Genomic DNA, 22,083 nt, shown 5'->3' on the forward strand with positions numbered 1-22,083 from the left:
GAACAATTCTTATTTCAAAACAATAGCGATCACAGCATTTGCTTATCAGCAACATCAGCGGAACTTGAAAACAATGAAAACAATGAAAACAATACCTGTTTTTCAAATGGAATATTTATACGTTTTTCACACCAAACAGAAGAACATGCTGTTTTTTTTTATTCTTGTGGTGGATCAATCTAAAAGAAAAATACTGTTTCAAGAAATTGTCCACCCTGTCCCCATTATGTTTTGTTATGCGGTGGTCAACATGACTCACTTTTGCACGTTTTATTGTTTTGGTTATCTCTGCATAAGTGTAACCTTTGTTGTTTAGATAAATACGTGTATTCTTATTGACATTTGTTATGCTTTAAATATGTTCTCTATAGATATATATGATTTATACTATAATAATAATAATAATAATACGTTTGACATTACCTTACTTAATACAAAGTAGTTTACTTATTGCATATTTGACAGTTCGCATTGTTGTTGTCGTAATATAACTATAGATATGTTCTGCAAATTTGCGTCGCAATCACCGCATTGACGTACGTCTGTGACATTACAATGCGTGATGTCAAAGTATTAACTCCACAATTTGTTCGTTAATTCACACATGTTTTTTTCCCGTCCAAATGTTTATGAATGCATTACAATACAACTGAAGATACTTGAAAGAATTAACAGATATAAAACCTCTATCCTATACCGATACCAATCGAGATGGAGGACCTATATTTCGGGTAGGTTTGATAGTTTGCCTTGTTAACAGTTAATCAAAAAGATATCATGCCAATAAACTAAGCGCTGCTGTGGGATTTGAACAATGCATTAGTTAAATGGGTTAATGACATTGTGAGCTTTAACAAATTTTACAACTAAACATTTTGGCCTTAACGGAATGTAATTGTATCACTTTATTTAATTAGGGATAATCTGTGATTAGAAATACAATTTGTTATATTTATTTTTTAAATGTCGCACGTCATACTTGCAGTGTTTAAAAACCAAAATATTATAAATAATATAAGGTCAGAAGTCTCATAATTAAACACGTGCATTATTTATTTGAAGCAATCTTATTTGACAACACGTGTTTGAATTTACCGGTACACGAACTATGGTGTCAATCTTTTATTTGCTTTATCATTATATTTAAGAACATAATGATGCTTAATACAAATATCTTTTCAATTAACATTATTATGAAAAACTAAACTAATTGCCAGCATTAAAAGTATATTTATATAAGTGCAGTAATTATGCTCAACGAATCTCTTGAATACCCACATGCCGCACATTCATTTGCTAAAGGCACGTATTACATATCACGAAACGTTATCTGGCGACACTTGCAGCGAGATTGTTTTCAGATACAAACACCGCATACATAAACCGCAACGCATAATTAATTTTCTAAAAACACTGAAAATTAATTAAGTTGAACATTCGCTAATCATCAAGAGAGCCGCTAATCATAAATAAGAACGTCACTGATCTGGAGCGTAGCGGCTTTGATCCCGCAGTAAACCCATGAATAACAAGTGCTATTTAATATACCCGCTTTGTATATAGGTGCCAATCAAATTTGAAATCAATAAAATGGGCTGGACGGCAATCAAACCATATAAATAAGCGTAACAGATCCAGTTTGTATGTTTCGGATCGATTGTCCTGACTTGGGACATCGATGATAACAGTGTCGCAACAGAAATATATCAGTGCGGCCTATAATAATTTTTATTTTAAGAATTTTAATTAGACGGTGCAAAAGGGAGAAACAATACTAGTGCCGACTGTTTTGCTTCGTTGGCGTTGCACGTATTGCACGCAACTTCGTTTTGGAACCGCACGTAAGGACACGATGTATCTTCTGGCGGCATGCGTGTGTCTGATGTCGGGATTCGTGGTTAGTGGCACACGAGGTAAATTTTCATTGACTCTTATTATCTTGCCGTCTTGTCTTAACCCATACCTTAATGGTAATTATCATTATCATTTAATTAATCTAAAGAGTATTTCTCACGTTCTGTGCACAGCGGCCGTATGCTAGGTTTATGGACTTAATAAAATGTTGATACAATCAAAACACTTATCAGCAAATAATACAGTTTGTCACATACATGCATTTATTATTTTAAGAGAGCTTATATTGAAGATGTCGAATTCCCGGCACTGTTTACTATCGACAAATTATTCTTATATGATACATAAATATTATACGTATTTACTGCCATACTGCCTTATTTGCTATAATCTAAAATAATTTTAAAATCAAGACGAATAAGTATTTAACAATAAATCATCGGGATTGAAACCTGGGTATTTTTGGGGAATTAAATGCCACGCGCTCACCGATCGACCGATGAAACGATATTTATCGTTAAAACAATTTTGCTAGAAGAGCAAATACTAACGAAATATGTTTTATGTATCCCAAAGCAATAAGTGTTATATCGCATTTTTGAATAAAATAAATGTATTTCGATCTTCAAAAAAACACAACACAATTGTTTTATTATAAATTTCGGATTTATTTAAAATGACAACGTCAGTTATATAATATACATATCTTTATTACAACCGCTACAACTGCTTACCCGACTTCATTATTACTATTTTGTATTTGTTTGTATCATTATTTAATTATTTTAAAATTACACGTATGTTTGATAGATAGAGTACAAAGTCCGCATGTTATTAGTTTTTTTAATGAACTCGTCTTGTCCCCGCTGCCTTGCAATTTGTCCATCGCCATGACAAAGGTTTTGCGAACCTAAAAGGTTTCAATAAAACAGGACACACAGTTCACGCACGACCTCTGGTCATATAGTACTTCGACATTTGTAATTTGAAAAATCAAAGTCAAACATAGCTTGCACATAAAATGCAAATGTGGGATTGCTGTCATCCTACATGATATATTTCAACGCGTTTTCTCGTTTCTACATTCTATAACAACATGATTATTTATTGACACTTTAAGCAAAATAACTTTTCTAAAACCGCAAGATATTTTATTAGCATGCATCCACAAAATGTGTCTCAAATTATTACCACTTTTAAACTGGCCACATGCTGGGAGCACTATCAAAAGGTTAATATTTATTGTTCTCACCAAAATTATTGTAATCATGCTCCTAGGGTCCAAATTGGGTGCATCATGTGGGGTCACATGATATATATAGAATTATATTTCAAAAGAACTTTAAATCATCTTTTTACTTCGAAACCACAACGTAGTATTTGGCATATAACAATGTACAGTGGTCATCTTCAATCGGTTATAAGCCCAAGTCTCACTATTGTCGGTAGAGCCCCGGTCCATCCCGGTTTGCTAACGCCGGTCGACCGGCGAGAACCGGGATGATTCGTCGAATTTTTTTAACGCGGTCACCTATTTCCCGATGCCGCCACGGTTGAAGCCGGTCAACAACTCGGCAAAGTCCGGGTCATCCCCGGGCTAGCTACGGTTTATTCCGGTGAAGCCCCGGCAGAGCCCCGGTTGTCGCCGGTGATGCCCAGGTGGAGCCCGGTCTACCGTAACTCCGCCGGCACTCACCGGGGCTGTACCGGCATCAGACCCCGGCAGAGCTACGGCAACGCCCCGGTTTAATCGCGGTCGTCGCCGGTAAGGCCCAGGCGGAGCCCCGGTGAATGCCGGTGGCGTCCCGGCAGAGCGCCGGTTTACCGATGTACCGTAGCTATACCGGGACTCTGCCGGCATTCACCGGGGCTCCACTTGGGCACCACCGGCGACAACCGGGGCGTTGCCGTAGCTCTGCCGGGGTCTGTATTGGCCCCGATGAAGCTACGGTGCCGTTCCGGTTGTTCCCGGTGCCGTCCCGGTTGTTCCCACTGCCGTGCCGGTCGTTGCCGGTCCTTCCCGGTGACTCCTGGTTCATCCCGGAGGTATTTAACAATTTAATAGTTACCCGGTGGAGCCCTGGTTGTCCCCGGTCGTCCCCGGTTCATCCCGGTCGTCCCCGGTGGAGCCCCGGTTCATCCCGGTAGAGCCCCGGTTCATCCCGGATCACGCACCGGGGCTCCACCGGCATCATATTGAGACTGGGCCTTTAAAACCAGGCCCCGTGGTCAAAACTAGCCACGCCACACGTATAACATTTGTGTATCAAGCTGCACGCCACACGTATAACATTGTGAATCAAGTTGCGATTTATTTTTTTCAAGCGGTGTTGATGTTATTCTTTGTTACTAGCTTTATCATTATGTGGTCCGAGAAATCGGATTTTCTTGTTCTTTTTGTTCTTTACTACGGCATATTTTCTTTATATTAATTTCAACGCCGATTGTCTTTTTAAAAAGATATTTCTTGTATTTGTTATAATTTAACGTTAATTTGGGTTTCTTCTGAGTTTATCCATAATGCCTCTTTAAACGGTCATTGCCCTTACACCTAAATATTACGTGAAGGTAAATTATCACGCGAATGAATTTTGACTGACAGTGAAATAAGAATGTTTAACATAAATTTGCATAGTTAAATAAAATGTGTGATAACACTGTTTTGGAATTACTACTTTGAAATACTCGTGTCCGTTAGTGTCTGTTAGTGTCGCGTATCTCATCCCTTTTATTTGTTTAAAATCTGTCTTAAAATTAAAAGCCAATAATTGGTGACTGGTTGACGTTCATGCAAAATAACTATGATCGGTTAGTATTTAACAAGTACATGATAGTTACTTTGAAAAATAAAACCGAAAATATTTGCAATTTGCAATTGTGACTTGTAATACAATCCATTCTATTTTATGGACAAAGAAAATGTATGTGGTCTGTAGCGGAACAATGTTTTATCATTTCGATATTGCAATATTCAAGAGACCGTGCAAATTAAGTTGAATACACTGCACTATCTAAGTGTGCGCATTGGGATTTAAATCAAAATTCTAGTAAATACTAAGCTTATTAAATTACAATGAAAACACAATGTTTTCTTCTAAGCTGTTTATATTTACACTAATGCTACGTCTACGCACTGTTCCCAATGTCAAAATATATTGAACTCTGCGCATTATTTTGACGGTGTAACAGGCTGTAGAAATGTGCACTTTAGGTCAGCTGACGATTTATTGCATAAATGAGTCGCGTTCTGAGAAAACTAGGCTTATTGCATGTGCGTAGTGTCGTCCCAGATTAGCCTGTGCAGTCCGCACAGGCTAGTCAGGGACGACACTTTCCGCCTAAACTTGATTTTCGGTAAGGAGGGATTTCCTTGAAACTAAAAATACCATAAAAGCGGAAAGTGTCGTCCCTGATTAGCCTGTGCAGACTGCACAGGCTAATCTGGGACGACACTTTACGCACATACATTAAGCCCAGTTTTCTCAGAACGCGGCTCAAATATTTCTAACGTTTCCGGAGAGATTCAATGCACCACGAGCGTAGCCATGTGGTTGCCGGGAGGTCATTTGGGTATTGGAAGAGGAAGAAATCATTTTAAACGTTTGCTTTATTGGCATCATTTACTGTTGCGGGATATTTTTGTAATATTTAGAAAAGCAACGAAGCTCTTAATTAAAATCAACCTAAGTTTTAGCAGTGGGTTGTAGTTTTTATGCCTCCGGATCGAATGATTAAGGGTATACTGTTTTTGGCTTGTCTGTCTGTCTATCTGTCATTCTGTCCCAAAACTTTAACCTTGGCCATAACCTTTGCAATATTGAAGATAGCAACTTGATATTTGGCATGCATGTGCATCACATAAAGCTGCACATTTTGAGTGGTGAAAGGTCAAGGTCAAGGTCATCCTTCAAGGTCAAAGGTCAAATCTATGGCTTCAAAGCGCAGTTGGCGGCATTGTGTTTCACATAGCTCTTGTTCTCATTAACACGATAAGACATAAACTACATATGTTACGTGACATTAATCTCAATAGATTTGGCTGTCGGGCTCTGGGACTAAGCAGTCCATGCATAGCATTATGTTTGACATCAATGTCTTGATTTGAAGCAATGTGCTCATATTGTGTAGATCTTGTAGGCATTCATGTTTGACCGATAAAAACAATTTTATCCCATCCTCAAAACTTCATAAATAATGTTAATTATCAGCGATCGATTAACTCGTTTGATATTACAAACAATACATGTGTTAACGATTATAGTAATACTTTCTTTAATGAGACGTGTTCAAGCAAACGCTGAACTATTCGCATACTAGTTATAATAATAATTTAAAGTATTGTACACCATATATTTTTCGAGTAAATATAAGTTGTTTAACGCGTATGTTTAATCGGAGCCGTGTGTAATCACCGAGGGAAATCATTCAATATTCTATATATCACGATCACAGGCAGCAGTATCATAAATTTGCCCCCCCCCCCCCCCCGGGATCCTACCCCCCCCCCCCCGAGCTTACCCCAGTGGTTCCAGATTGTTAAATGTACACCTATTGTGCATGGTTTGACTTTTCAACAACGAATATTGACAAAAATACACAGTTTGAAAAATAACCCTCGTAAAGGTATTATATATATATGTATATATAATACCTATACGAGGGTTATTTTTTCAAACTATGTATTTTTGTCAATAATCGTTGTTGAAAAGTCAAACCATACACAATAGACGTCTAGGTGTACATTTAACAATCTGGAACCCTTGGGGTTAACTCAGGGGGGGGGGGGTGAGCAAATTTATGATACTGCTGCCTGTGATCATGATGCTCTCAAAAGTACAATACATTCATCTCGTTGTATATGCAATTTTCGGTGTAAGTTTTATGTATTACTTAGACATTCAAAACTTAGTATTTAAAACAAGTAGCAGGATGATAATACCTGCAGGAAATTCAAATATAATAATCACATGCCTCCATAAAAACTGCTTCGAGACAGTGTTTTTTAGTTACTTTCATAGGTTTTAAATATGGAATCGATAACATCCGTTCAGGAAATTATAGCGACGCCACCGAAGTGGCAGTTATAACCTTTTTAATCGACATATTGTGATAACACTGAAATAAGTTTGCGATGGGAATATATGGAAAAATATCATTCGATTTAAATGTGACTGTTTATGTTAATACAAAATCAAGATCTAAACGTGCGTATCCTACATTTAAGTCCTTATATGATTTTGCAACATCAACAATTAAAAGCAGCCAATGAAAATTATTTAATTACGTTGTACCTCAAATAAATTTATCCTTCTTTATTTATATGGCAGAATTATATCCGCAAATACGATATAGAGGCGATCAAGAGTATATGCACCGGCCATTGGTTTCTTTCATGACGTCATCTCCCTGGTTACACGAAAATAAGTTGTAATGTGCGTCATCGCTTTATAATATTTAGATGTTATCGATGGCGAAAGGTTAACCATCACATATTTGTCATTGATTATAACTCAAACTAGTAAAAAATATTACATATTAAATGAAACATATTTCACAATGTGAATATGTTCTCGATTATAAACTATACTTGAGTCTGCAATTACCTTTTCCATATATTTACTTCGTTTACAAAAGTAATCCCCGACGTATAGGCCATTGTACGGGATAACAAAGGGCCGAGAACGAAACAATGTAGCTGACCTCAAGTCCTGACTATACATGCCACTTTATTGTTGCATACTTTATATAACAAAAGCAAATATATTAATTTGAAACATTTAATTAACATTCTAAAAGGTCACCTTTAGTTATGTTGAAACAGTGGTCCCGCGCTGTAGGATGTAAGCAGGCTGAGAGTAAAAGCGTACGTGAGTGCAATAATTTAATAAAGAAATAATAATTAACCAAAGTAAGAAAACCACTTAAGTTGAATTGTTTGCTGATATCAAGATTACTGACGTAATAATACCGAATGTAGTTTTCATGAACGTGCTTTAAATTACACCATATTGTGTCTGCCACTTTGTATCAATTCAATTCCGACTCATTAAACTTCTATACAATTGAATTGTATTGTCAACCATAACCCATTTTTACTTTCATTATTTCCTTTCAAAATACTAATTTCTTTTGGATATTTTTTAAGCTTTCCTAAAATTGCAGTAGAAGTCTACTTAATTTGTATCATTAAAAGGGCGTTGGATTGATACGCATGGAATGAAGTTGTACTCCTTTGATTTGTTTCTAAAATATTTATATACTAATTTATTTAGCCATGATTGATTTTATGCATAACAGACGTAAAACTATTTCGTTTTATCAATATATCAGATTAAGTCAACCGAGAACAATGGTGTATTGGTGTATTTAATGTGTTCGGTATACTTGAATCCGTTTTGTAAATATAATGACAAGAACGTTAGACCAATTCTACTTTATAGTGTGTTCTTTTTCAACGATTTACCAAATCATGTTTTCCTAAATCAATTCGTAGATGAGAAGAAAGCAAGAAAGTAAATGGCTTCGGGGATACCGAAAGAACAATTATGACACATTATTGTGTTACCCGCGTATTAATGAATACTTTTTATCTCACGAGTTTAAGCCACTTTGTTTGAATTTTCTTTGATTCAAAAAACTCATTTATGGCATCACACCTGTTTCAATTCGTTCTATTTGTTCTGCTTTGATACCCAGAGTAAATTCAGAGATGGCATGACGGTGACAATGAAACATTGACATACACGCACCTAGAAAAACAGTTCAATATTATCCCTGATGCTTACCGATCAACAGTTTTCATTATAAGTCGAAAGGCGGCTGTCTTGTTAAAGATGGTAAAAAACATTTAAGTCACAACTGAATTTTTAGCTCACAACACATATAAGCTCTGGAAAAACGGAGCTTGATGCATGTGTTTATAGTGTCGTCGCAGATTAGTGAGTCACTTTCCGCTTTTATGAAATTGTTCGTTAAAGGAAATTGTTTCTAAACGAATATCCAGTCTAGGCGGAAAGAGTCGTCCCTGATTAGCCTTTGCGAACTACACAAGCTCATCTGGGGCGGCACTTTACGCACATGCATTAAGCACCGTTTTCACATAACGCGGATTATATGTATTGCCTTATTTATTTTATGCTTTCCGATGTTTTATTGACAAATAACAGTTAATTAAAACTGATATCTCACTGTTTCAAACAATGAAAAATAACAGTGAAAATTATAGATAATTTTTATTGTTTTACCCGAACTATTTTTAGATATCTTTGGTGTCCCCCCAACTTTACCAAGGGCGACTACTCTGCATTGAATGTTTATCAACACATGTGGATAAGCCTCCTTTGAACATACCTATATTAACATCGCACGAAACGGCAAAAAAAATCATTTGTAAGCATACAATAAAAAAGAAAACGTGTTGGATTTGGAATATCGATTTTAATTCACTCGTGATCATTGAAAAAATATATTTTCACTTCAAGACATGGGAAAGGCGCTGTGAAAATTTAATTTTTTACTAATGTTCCTTTAACATAACGTAAAAAAGAAAATGAATGGTTTTTGATGCTTTAACAAGGACCACAGAGACAACAAACGTTAATAAAATAATAAATAATTAAACAGGTATGTACGCTGTCAATATCGAAACTATTCGATCCGCCAGTTATGAGTTTAAGTAACTGTCATGTTTCTTTCGTACTGAGCATGTCCTACAATGCGAACTTACACCGAATTACTGACCTACAACGGATCGCTTTATAATAAATATATCAACGAATATATATCCCTCACTGCTTATATATCACATTTCCTTTGTCCTAAGTCGACAGGTGGATAAATGTCATTAATACGCAATACCAACTATTGCGTTAATGTGTGTCACAATGACATGTGCAATGTCAATGTAGATTTTTTATTTTAACAAATTCGTTTCATAGCCATGTATAGACAAATCGAAAATACATGACCCAGACTAACGTGAACATTGACTTTAAGTTATGATTCAGCACACTTGTTCGGTTTTGTAACGCTGCACATGCGCGTCGAGCACAAAAATAACATCAGCAAACACGTGTTGACTTGTGGGTTGTAGTCAATGAGACGGTGCAAAAAATAGCATGCGTATGTTGCGCGATTCATGCCACATCGTTCTGGTGCGATGGTGGGTTTAAAGAAAATCGCAAACACGTAAGAACGACAAAAATACCAGCCATAACGGCAAAATGATGCCAATACGACATTTAGGGCATTTTCGCTCTTTATGTCGGTCTGGTGCGTATTTGTTTCGGCGACCTTTAAACCCGTCGACACTCCAAATGACATGACAGGATTAAGCCACCATTAAAAAAGTTAACGCCTGACAATACTCTCTGAAAGATTGTAACGTCGAATTACTTCAGAAACAATTACTTAAAAATAAAATGTACCATTCATTTTTCCGTTAATAGATTAATTACTGCACATGAAGCTGTTTTACATTTGCAATTAATGACTTCGCAATCATTCCTTATTTGTTGGGACCACAGTTATCTTACGTATAATGTCAATGTTTATGATACGCATAGTTGGCTCTGTATCGTAAACTATCTGCGTTGACAAACTTTACTCAAACATTTTTTCTCACGTTTTGAGGTGAATATGCATTTTTCCCACCACACAACGTTCTACTTTTGATTTTATGGAGGTCGTCCCATTGCAATGATGTTTTATCGTTATACAAAAAAGATTAACAAACACGGAATGTACGTCTTTTCATTGATGTAGCCCATAAATACATATATTTGTTTAAACAAATACAATATACAATATAACGTTTGTTTGTACAAAATGATCGTTGTATATATGCTTTACAGTTAGTCTCATTTTAAAGGGCCTTTTCACGTTTGGGTTAAATGGAAAAATTGAAAAAAAGTTGTTCCAGATTCGCAAATTTTCGATTAAGTTATGATATTTGTGAGGAAACAGTTATACTGGACATTAACCGTGCTTTTACTGGAGCTGTTTAGATCCAATGTTTACATTTATCAATATAAAGCATTCAATGACAAACTTCAAAACATGCCAAACTCTGTGAAAAGGCCCCTTTTAGCTACTATAAACGAACTGCCTTTTATTTCTATAGTGATAATGACAGTGCTACCCGCTGCATAGTCTTTATACGGATAATAACATTATTTGATAAGTACATTATTATCATTAAATTGATAAGTTCAGAGTATTTTCACTCTTTTCTTCACATCAATTTTGTTTTTTACAAATACACAAAAACACTAAACCACCCGGATTGTGCCAGGTATTGATTTTGGAAACTTTATATGAATTAACAACATGTGCAACATTTAAAGCACGTTGCGATGCATTATTTTTATAAGTGTTCGTGTGTAAATGAAACAACAGCACATGAGTGTTTTGTTGCCAAGTTAACCTCCAATAATTATTTAAGTTCTTAAAATATGTTTAAAAACTGTATGGCATTTGAAAACTTGTCTCTCATTTTTTACAGTAATTTATGGCATCGATTGACGAAGTGGCAGTTATTCTCAAATTATTGAGTTCAACGCAATATTACTCATACCACCAAGTGCGCTTATTGCTTCATTGATTATTAAAAGCACATCTTCTGTCAGTGCCTACAATGTCAACAGGGCCGTTTGGACTATAAATATTACTCTTCGTCTCATTAAGCAATCCTTTCATCTTGTTATATTAGTCATTTTCAATCGAAGGGTGACCTGACAAAATGAATAATTCAGTGTTTTCCGGCAGTTGTCTTTTTTTGAAGCAATTTGTTTTCGCTCTGATGGCATGTTGTTATTGTATATATTGCGAATCAAATTGCGCAGTGAAACGAAGAAATATATCAAAAGTAATGTATTACAGAAACATATGCTAACTTATGCTTTACAATAAATTTAGTTGAAGTGAATGAAACAAATACCTTATGCAATTTTTAACTGTGGGGGTATACGCCATTTCCGCCCTTCTATATCCGCCTATATGAGATTTGTTTTAAGTTGTCTGCACACAGAGGAACATGTTTAAGTTGTCTTTTGTGGTTTCCATATTGCAATCGTAAATAATTAGTATAAATCGTTCATTTTAATAGAAAACACTGTTTGGCTAAGGTTTTGCGTTGCATGAAAGTAAATTTATGACAACATTAGACAAACAAACATCTCAAGGTAAAGTGTACATTTTTATAGTTGTAGCTTTTACACTTTTATCCGCCGACATCAGTACCAAAAAAGCACCAGTCTTGTACCAATATTGAGACAAACGCGCCATATTTGTATCTTGGTTGCTGTAAACAGCCGCATGGTGATTTTGAAACACTATATGTGGACAGAGCAAAAAAGGTTAATGAAGAAACAATATGTTAAATAACATAATGTAAACACAGATCTGCAGAAACTTGATTGTCATGAAGGCGATACGATCCAGTACGCTTCAGTATAAAATAAGACACCTTAACAGCCTTATAAGATTTTGTAAATATCACGTATGTTATCCACTCTGTAAAGGCCACAAAACAGACATGAACTCTGTTATCTGATTATTACTTGCCTAGTGGCTCTGGCGTTTGCCCAGCAACCTGGACGTCACGGATTCCAAACCCATTGTGTAGCGTCTTTTAGAATTCCTCCAAAGATTTTAAGTGCTAGTACACCCAGAACGGAATCGCTGGCGTTTCAATAAGACTTAGTTTTTCGAGCTTAAATACATATGTTAAAACTAACTGATTATAATATGACATTTCATAAAATGTGATAAGATTATGGCTCCTCGTCATTTATTTTTCTTATTAAATATAAAGCAGCATAATCTGTTAAATTCTATAAACGGACCACCAAATACCTGCCATTATCAAAGGCTTCAAAGATCCAAAGTTCAGAATAAGTTTTCAGCTTTTCCTTTAAAACCTGTAAGTATGGGCGCTTTTATTATTAAACCATAAATCCAATGAATAACAAGGACCACAAATATATGTATGTAATTTAAATATTTGGAATACACACATGTGTACGTACACATGTACATGTATTGATAATAAAAAAACAGCCATTTATATTTACTCACGTGTAACGATGACTTTATTGTTTCAATGGATACCACAAGGGACCATCAAACGAAATTGTTCTTTGTGATCCCAAGCGGCATGTTTTTGTACGTGTGAGGTTTGAGAAAAGACGACATAACATTTAATGATGATTGATGTCAATTTATCGCACCATTGAGCGTGGCGTGTATAATATTCAACATTACTCGTACGTCCAGTTATTGGGCCGCGGAATATATACGAGTCCCATAAAGTCACCATCTGGTTTGCACTGGAATATTTTTTATGGCTTTGACATAATGGTAGTTGTGTATCTTCTAATAAACGGCAGGGTAATACTGAATAAGATTATGATTCCTTTTTCAAATATTTGGAACCAGTGTCCGTTAAATTCAATACCTTTACCATAAGCACGAGCGACATATACCAATAGCGGATGCAACTATTTCAAATTGTGTTTTTATAAACCCATTATTTATCTATAAGATTTAAATGAACTTGTCAAAGAAAGTAGCAGCATATTTTTGGTTTGATGGAATGACGTCTATATTTAAAAATAACTTGGTAAATGAATACATTTTGGGATGTCAAAAAAACATGTTCATACATACGCTTTTGTCAATATTCAATCGATTGTGACAAACAGTTGATGGTAAGGCTTACTTTGTAAAGTGCCTTCATAAATATGGAAATTTGCTGTGTCATTAATCATTTGATGCTAAATATGATTCAATTACAAAACCATGTATATGGGTCTATTTATAGGTGTCTGATGTTGCGTACATTACAAATTAGATAATTAAATCACGCTAAAGGGTAATTTAGAGGACAAGTGCCACCCGTAAATTGAATTTTGTGAACTTTAATGCTTATTTGATTTTCGTAATAATAATATCAATCTGTCATTTAGTAAACGTTGTTCGGTGAATATTGTTAATATACATTATTTTACCCCAAATGACTCTCATATTACCATTCATTAAAAACAAATGTTGCACCATAATCATTTTGAAATAAGGTTGACTCACGCGACTCCATGTTGCCACATCTACGATTGTTTAGAATTGCAGCAACTGAGAGTTGCAGAGATAGTTTGAATTATGACAACGCGGTTCAAAGGTGCATTTACTAAATACCTTAAAGGGATCTTTTCACGCTTTGGTAAATTGACAAAATTGAAAAAAGTTGTTTCAGATTCGTAAGTTTTCGTTTTAGTTATGATATTTGTGAGGAAACAGTAATACTGAACATTAACCATGCTCTAATATAGCCATTATATGCATCTTTTGACGATTTTAAAACCTACAAATTATAAAGCGTTGCAACGCGAAACGATTGAATAATTTGGAGAGTTCTGTTTTTGTCGTTAAATTTTGTGAAACTACGAAGATTGCTTATATAATGTATAAAAAACGTCCAGAATGTGTACTCGGCGGAATAGCTCAGTAGGCTAAAGCGTTTTTACTTCAGGACTCTGGCAGGACTCCAGGGGTCACTGGTTCGAAACCTGCTCCGGGCAATGTTCTTTTCCTTTTTTTAATTTTTTTCTTGATTTTTTACTGGAGCTTTTATTATCCAATGTTTACATTTATCAATATAAAGCATTTAATGAATAAGTTAAAAAAATGCCAAAATCTGTGAAAAGGCCCCTTTAACATTATGTCATTATTTGTGTTTGTTTTTACAAATCAGAGCGAGGTGTCATTGATGGGTCACATAACATGCAAATCACGTACACACAGTTTTATTTTGTATTAGTGATCATCTTGAGAGCTTCAATTTCGTTTTTTTTTTACATGGACTTTGGCCAGCGTCAAGATTACAAACATCGCATGTCGCAGTAAAATAATGATTAAATGGATTGGATTTCAGAAAATAATGCAAAGAAGAGATAACGTTTACGTGTAGTTATTCAAACTTTCTGAAAATTAGATACATGTGTCCAACTTTAGTAGGGATCAACCAGCTACACATTTTCTATTTGCTATGGTGCGTCAGGTATGTCAGGCATACCAGTATTAACTAAGTATGACATATGCAGTTTACAAACATGACCACGATCTCTTTTGGGGTTAATTATGTGTTACTTTATTGGCTCAATTTTATCCGCGTTGTTTATTACGAAATATAGATGTCATATTAATAATTTGGAAAGTATGCATTCGTTTTAGGATCAAGTCATACCTGTCATGGGACCCCCATGGTTATCAATTATAGTGTTTGTCTATACACTATTTGAGGCTATAAGTATATCACCATAACCAACACCATCAAGGGAGAGAGAAAAATAAGAATAAGCCATGAGTGACGACCGAAATCATGGACCTTTGTGAAGAAGGAGAATGTTGAGACATGAGAAGTACACCAGCCTGGACTCTAGGGCAGAAAGCGAACAGGGAAGTGAAGAAAGAGATGAAAGAGGTAAAGGAGGAATGGATTGAAGAACAATGTATCATCATCGACAAAGAGATGACCGCAGGCAGCAGTAAGAAGGCCTACATCACCCTAAAACCCCTCATGAAGACCAGTCAGCTAAAGTTAGTGTTACATCAGATGCTCATGGGAATCTCCTTACAAAGAGTGCCGAAGTCCAAAACAGGTGGACTGAAAACTGCAGTGACCCCTACAACTACCCGCTTCAAAAAGACACCAGCCTCCGTTGGGACGACCCCAGACCAGAAGCGCACGACACGACGAATGTCCTTCAAACTTAAGGCAAAGGTGGAGGAGGTAGTGCGTAGTCTTAAGGCAGCAAATCTCCGTGAGCGGACAGCGTCCTTTCAGAGCTGATTAAGCACGGAAGAGAGGCAACGACTGCAGCAATGATCTGGGAGGAGAAAAAATGGCCCAAGGAGTGGACTCGGTCACTGGTCACACCCCTACCGAAATAGTGCAACCTCAAGATTTGCTAGAATTACCTCACCATCAGCATTATCAGCCATTCCAGCAAAGTCATGCTACGCATCATCCTTAATCGACTGAAAAGTAAGGCCAGGAAACTGCTGACCGAAAAGCAGACTCGAGTCAGAGCTGGGCGGAGCACAGTGGAACAGATCTTCAACTGCAGAATCATCATTAAGAAACACATGCAACACCAACGTGAGCTCTTCTACAACTTCATTGATATGATGGCCTATGGCATGTTATGAGAGGAATCAACATTGACGAAGGGCCGGTGCAAGTCATTAAAGAACTCTACGGAAACTCCAGCAGACCAGTCTTTCTCAACGGACAGTAGGGGTACTTCTTCAGTGGGCGTCCGTCGGGGATGTCTGCTCTCTCCTGTCCTGTTCAACCTTTTCATTGGGAAGATAATACATGAGATTTTCCATGGCCACCACACCTTTATCTCCATCGGTGGAAGACCTATTTCCAACTTGCTGATGGCATTGACCTCATTGTTGGCACCAGCAGTGAACTTCAATATCTCACCAACAGACTCTATGAAAGAGCCGGAGTATACGGGATGGAGGTCAGCACGGAGAAGTCGAAGATCAGGGTGAAGAGCGCTACCAACACCAGGCAGACATCACCATTAACGACAAGAAGCTAGAAGAAGTAAGCAGCTTCAAATACTTGGGCGGAACCCAGTCCAAGGATGGTACCAGTACCGCTGAGGTCCGAAAAAGAATTTCCATGACGAACTCCCTCGTTCCCTCCATCCCACTACACGGCTGGGATACCTGGATGCGTTATGCGGACACAGAACGAAGGATACAGGCATTTGAACATAATTGGCTCCGAAGACTGCTCCGTATCTCCTACACGGAGCACAAGACCATCGAGTACGTCCGGAACATGACTACAACACGTGTTGGTCCACAAGAGTGCCTACTGGCGACCGCTAAACGACGAAAGCTGGCTTTGTTTGAACAAGTCACCAGGCATTACTCTCTGTGCAAGACTGTTCTTCAGGGCACGGTAGAGGAGGTTTACGTCGAGGCCGTCAGAAGAAAAGCTGGATGTACGGTTTAAAAGAGTGAATCTCCCTTCCCATGGATGTATTACTCTCAGCAGCACACAACAGACCTGGCTGGAGTGGATTTTTGTATCGTCTCTCCTCATTTCCCCCAACGTTTAGACCGGTAAAGGAAATGATGATGATATTAGACGACACTAATATTTGACATGTATCTTGTATTTAAGTGTGAGTTGTTTGTTTTGTTTTACTTTAATGAAGTGCACTAAGCAAGGCCTTTTTAAAATAAAGTTCTTATGACGCACATACATTTATTATTTTAAAGTAAATATGAAGTATGAAAGTTATGACATCTTTCCGTGGCCGCAGTATGAGAGAGCATTTAGCGGAATATATGTATAATCTAAAAATAGTTTACCTAACCACAATAGTATGTGCATTTTCTTTATTAATAAAAAAGAGAGCTTTGAGTTATGAGAAACTTTTCTACATGTTTTACACTTGTTTTATAGTTTGCCTTGACACATGCGACATGTATGATACAGATGAATTGCTGACTTTAGCAGCTGAACCATTTATTCATTACCCCATTTATTCCTAGTGGACTCTCCCATCATTCTAAATTGGATCACTTTATTTCCAAAATTTGGGATGTCTAGTATATTTAATTCTATATTTAGAATAATTCTTACAGAAATTCCTTTAAGCAAACAGCGGGTTTACGCTGTTTGCCAAGGCCTTTTTTCTAGACGCTAGGCATAGAAACTACCAATAGTTCTGTTTTGGGGGTTACAAGTGTTTTTTTTTAGACTTAAGAGCTATATTATAGTAACGCATATATCGTTTTAGTTTCCTCTTTTCATCTGCATTCGTGCTAACCGGTAATTAATGCTCAAGTGGTCGTTGTCGGCACAGGTACTACTGAAAAGTATCCCGGGTAAAATGTGTGCTTAAAGGCACCCGGTCATGTTCTTGTGTACTTTTTAGTGTATTCCACGTACCCGATGTACACTGTGTACATCGGGTACTTTTAAGTAATACCATCGATCAAATCCGAAGATGAGGATTGAGTTTCACATCGGCTTAGTATTGAGAATATTGGTCATTGCACAAACAATCTTAAATATCAGGTATAAGAATATGCAAATATTTATCATGGTTGAGTCAGATTGAAAAACTAAAACAACTGTCAACACCAAACTAAGCATGACGATCGAACTCATCACACACCTTGAGAAAAACTCACAGTTGAGTCAGACTATAGTATATTTGTCATGCTAGGTCATTACAACTATTTGAGTCGTGTTCTGTATACATTGGGCAAAATGCATGTGCGTAAAGCGTCATCCCAGATTAGCCTGTGCAGTCCGCACAGGCTAATCAGGGACAACACTTTCCACTTTATTGGTATTTTTCGTTTAAAGGAAGTCCCTTTTTACCGAAAATCTAGTTTAAGCGGAAAGTGTCGTCCCTGATTAGCATGTGGCTAATCAGGGACGACACTTTACGCAATGCATTATGCCCAATTTTCTCAGAACAAGACACATTTACTTATGTGTAAAATTATTGCATTTCAGTCGTGACCGATATCAATCCCAACTATGTGAGCACCGAAGGAGGAGCCAGGATTACAATTGTTGGATCAGGTATGTACGAACCTATCTATGGAAAACCGGGCTTCATGCATAAAATATGCGTAATGTTTCAACCCAGATTTGCCTGTGCAGTCCGAATTACCCGGTAGGTTAGACGTACACAATAAAAGGGTTTAATGCTCCTGCAATGACATAATTATTTGTGATGGCTTCTTCTAAACAACTTACGAAGGTTTTCTGTATCATATGGTTGCTGTCATGGAATTAATTTTTCCTAAGCATGCATCAAATCACGTGTTGTCTACGGTGTTTAAAAACATTTCTATCGTTATAGTATTTTAATACAAGTTCGCAAAACAATATTTTATCTTTGTTCAAACCCGAGGTTACATGACAGTTTTGATGTTTTTGTGTGTTCCAGGATTCACGCACGACCTGTTCAACTTCGGTACGGATAATGAGGAGAAGAGTGTTGAAGTCAACTTTTTCAGTGCGGACGGGAAGATCGTCCCCTGTGACATCCACAAGGACGGATGTACCATGACTCAGATCACCTGCTACACCAGAAAGTATGTACTCCGTGTACTTGTACATATTAGTATATCTTAATATAACCATTGTTCTTGAAAACTGTGCTGAATACATGTACGTAAAGTCTAGTCCCAGAATAGACTGTGCAGTCAGCATAATTTAATCAGGGACGACACTTTCCGCTTTTACGGATTTTTTTCGTTCAACGGCAGTCTTTTCTACAAAAAATCCAGTCCATGAGGAAAGTGCCGTTCCTGATAAGCCTTAGCGGATTGCACATGCTAATATGGTACTACACTTTACTCACATGCATTGAGCCAAGTTTTCACAGAACGAAGTTTATATTAAGATATAATAATATGTTATAATAATATTAACATATCATAATATTATCACTGCTTAAAGATATACGATATAACGCGTAAACTTATGGGTGGCAGTATTATACACTCGCAAAACTAGCCATTAAATAAGAACACGTTTTTCCGATGTACAAACATGCAAAAACATAGGTCGAACAAGCATGACGCAAAAAGCACGAAACTTAATGACGTAAAAAAACTTCGCCAAACATTGGACACACCACATAACTCAAGTAAAGTGGGAAACACCAAATTTAACTACCGGCTTACGGGTATCACCTATTGAAAGTCCGGCCTTGCTGCTTTCAGGATGGAACACGACGTTCCGTACACGGTGTCCGTGAAGGTGAACGGACAGCTGGTGACAGAACTGTGTACCGCTACCCCAGAAAACTGTGTGGTTCGGGTAAGTGCGCAGATAAGTAGAACGCCTACAGGGATCCATGTCAAACGTATTAACTGTCTTATTCGATGTACATGTATCCTCTTTAAACAATTATTCGCCCATTTAAAGCCAAAATGCCATATAATCTGCAGAAGTGGACAGAAGGCTGATAAGCCATTATGGCTCTCACTAAACGAATAGCTTTTCGGAATATACATGTCTTTCTTTGTCATTGAACGATAAATCCACCTTGCACATACACAATCAAAAGGTCGAACATTGTTCTTGTTGGTCTATCATACTTACTGAACACATTACATCTAAACCGTTAATATTGAATGGTATTTTTTTAGGGTGCCTGGTACTACACACCTAGAATAAACGACCTCAACCCTCAGAGCGGAAAGCCAGGTACATTATACAAACGACTGAGTTTTTATAGTAGAGTTTACATGTCTGTTTTCTTCAATATATGTTTTTAGAGAATGCAAAAGCATATATGTGACAATACGAGCATTTTAACTATTGGGTGTTAAATAAATATCAAATTTGTGTGCCCACACCATTCACATCCGTCCTTCTGATCATTTTTCGGTCGCGCGTTGCTAGAAAAGTATTGCTGTCAGAGCGACGAAACTTTACAAACGTGTTTACCACATAAGAAATAATTATTTTTTTTATCCACATCACAACGGCAATGGTACTATTGAGCAAACATTCGAAGACCTTTTTTAAACTCGTGCAGCGCGTACGGAAGAAAATGTCGCTGTTTGAGTCACGTTTGCGCACGTGGTATTTTGGTTCATTTTTCCCATTTGTGAGAAAAAGGGACATCCGTATCAAACGGAAAAAGTCTATTATCAAATCGGTTAGGTATTGCAGTTTTTTATCGTGACATGTGGTAATTTGAAATTATTATTTGCTCAATTAAATGTTGGTTCGTGTTATATGAAATTATTACGTGTACATCTCATTAGGTAACGTTATTTTGACGGTGTACGGTCGCATCATCACGGAACGCTTTGGAAGTAACTCAGACGTCAGTTCCAACGGACGAAATGAGGCAATCCTCAGGTGAGTTAAATGGCCGGATATACTAATAACATGTTTCACAAAATTGAAAAATGTATAGCGAGTAGGTTGTTGTTTCATGGGTTTATATTTTTGGAATGTCGATACATAGAAGGCTGTATTATGAAAAAGCAAAATAAATGGGAAGATGTGTGATTATTTCAAAATATCTTAACATTATTTTATTTTATCATCGTACCCGCATTTAAGATTATTTCTGTATTTAAAAACTTGCTTACTATGTCTTCTTACATGTTACATGCTTTTTGAATACAGATCCTATACGACAAGCAACTGTGAACTGAAAAATGGAACAGAAAAGACGGATTTGTGAGTATTATCTTTGGTCTGAACGGTTAAACCCAAGTAATCAAACGACTTAAGTCCTATCAAATCAGTTTAAACCAAAGGTTTAAATCAAATCAAAACAGAAATGCGTTCGTTTAGAAATTATTAAGCCGGTAAACACATGTTATAAACATAGCAAAAGAAATGTGATGCATACATGCTTGATCTAAACGCGTTATTTAATCTCCATATCAAGAAGAAAAAGAAACGCGTATATCTTTTCAATGTGTACAAGGTACAATACAAATTCACACAGTAACAATACGTAGCTTGTGTATTCTTTTGATACAGCATGCATTCATTCTTCTTTTTTTAATTCTACTATGACCTGACGTGAAAATAATAAAGGCGCACGCCGTTTGCGTTGTACATTTTCGTATTAGTTTATAAACTCTTATATTTTTAATTACCGGTAGCCGTGTTGAGAGAAAACGGGGCTTAATGGATGTACGTTAAGTGTCGTCCCAGATTAGCCTGTGCAGTCCGAATAGGCTGATCATGGACGACACTTTCCACTTTAATGGTATTTTTGGCTTAAAAGAAGTATTTTCTTAGCGAAAATCAATTTAATACGAAAAGTGTCGTCCATGATTAGCCTGTGCGAACTGCACAGGCTAATCTGGGACAGCATTTTACGCACCTGGATTAAACCATGTTTTCTCGGCGCGATATTCGATTTCTTGCACGTTTGCAGTTACGGCCTGTACATCGACAACGACCTGAGCGGGTACCTGAAGTGCAAGCCCGAGGGCACGTTCGTTGGCAACACCAACTACACATTCCTAGTGGAGGCTCCCTTTGGACGGTACGGTAGTTACCCGGCAGATACGTGTTTCTTGTTAACAAAGTCGCATTGTTTTACGTAATGTATTAGCATGTAGCGGCATAAAGACACACATTTGTGATACGGGTAATTAAATCATGTATGGGTGTGTGGGTGCGACTATGCGTTTCGAAGTTAA

General features: G+C 36.9%; 1 protein-coding gene across 4 annotated transcripts in view; it reads left to right on the forward strand.

The window, feature by feature from the left end:
- Positions 1 to 1,662: 1,662 nt before the first annotated feature.
- Positions 1,663 to 22,083, forward strand: part of LOC127854920 (fibrocystin-L-like) — a 98,368-nt gene continuing 77,947 nt past the window's right edge. For all 4 annotated transcript variants that reach the window (XM_052390026.1, XM_052390025.1, XM_052390028.1 and 1 more), the window contains exons 1-8: positions 1,663 to 1,913; positions 18,407 to 18,475; positions 18,846 to 18,993; positions 19,627 to 19,723; positions 20,056 to 20,113; positions 20,680 to 20,776; positions 21,050 to 21,103; positions 21,816 to 21,926. In XM_052390026.1, the coding sequence (XP_052245986.1) occupies positions 1,853 to 1,913; positions 18,407 to 18,475; positions 18,846 to 18,993; positions 19,627 to 19,723; positions 20,056 to 20,113; positions 20,680 to 20,776; positions 21,050 to 21,103; positions 21,816 to 21,926 (695 nt within the window). In that variant the 5' untranslated portion in view covers positions 1,663 to 1,852. The remainder of the gene's footprint in view (positions 1,914 to 18,406; positions 18,476 to 18,845; positions 18,994 to 19,626; positions 19,724 to 20,055; positions 20,114 to 20,679; positions 20,777 to 21,049; positions 21,104 to 21,815; positions 21,927 to 22,083) is intronic.

The sequence above is a fragment of the Dreissena polymorpha genome, chromosome 13 (genome assembly GCF_020536995.1).
Source record: "Dreissena polymorpha isolate Duluth1 chromosome 13, UMN_Dpol_1.0, whole genome shotgun sequence".
Classification (NCBI taxonomy): domain Eukaryota; kingdom Metazoa; phylum Mollusca; class Bivalvia; order Myida; family Dreissenidae; genus Dreissena; species Dreissena polymorpha.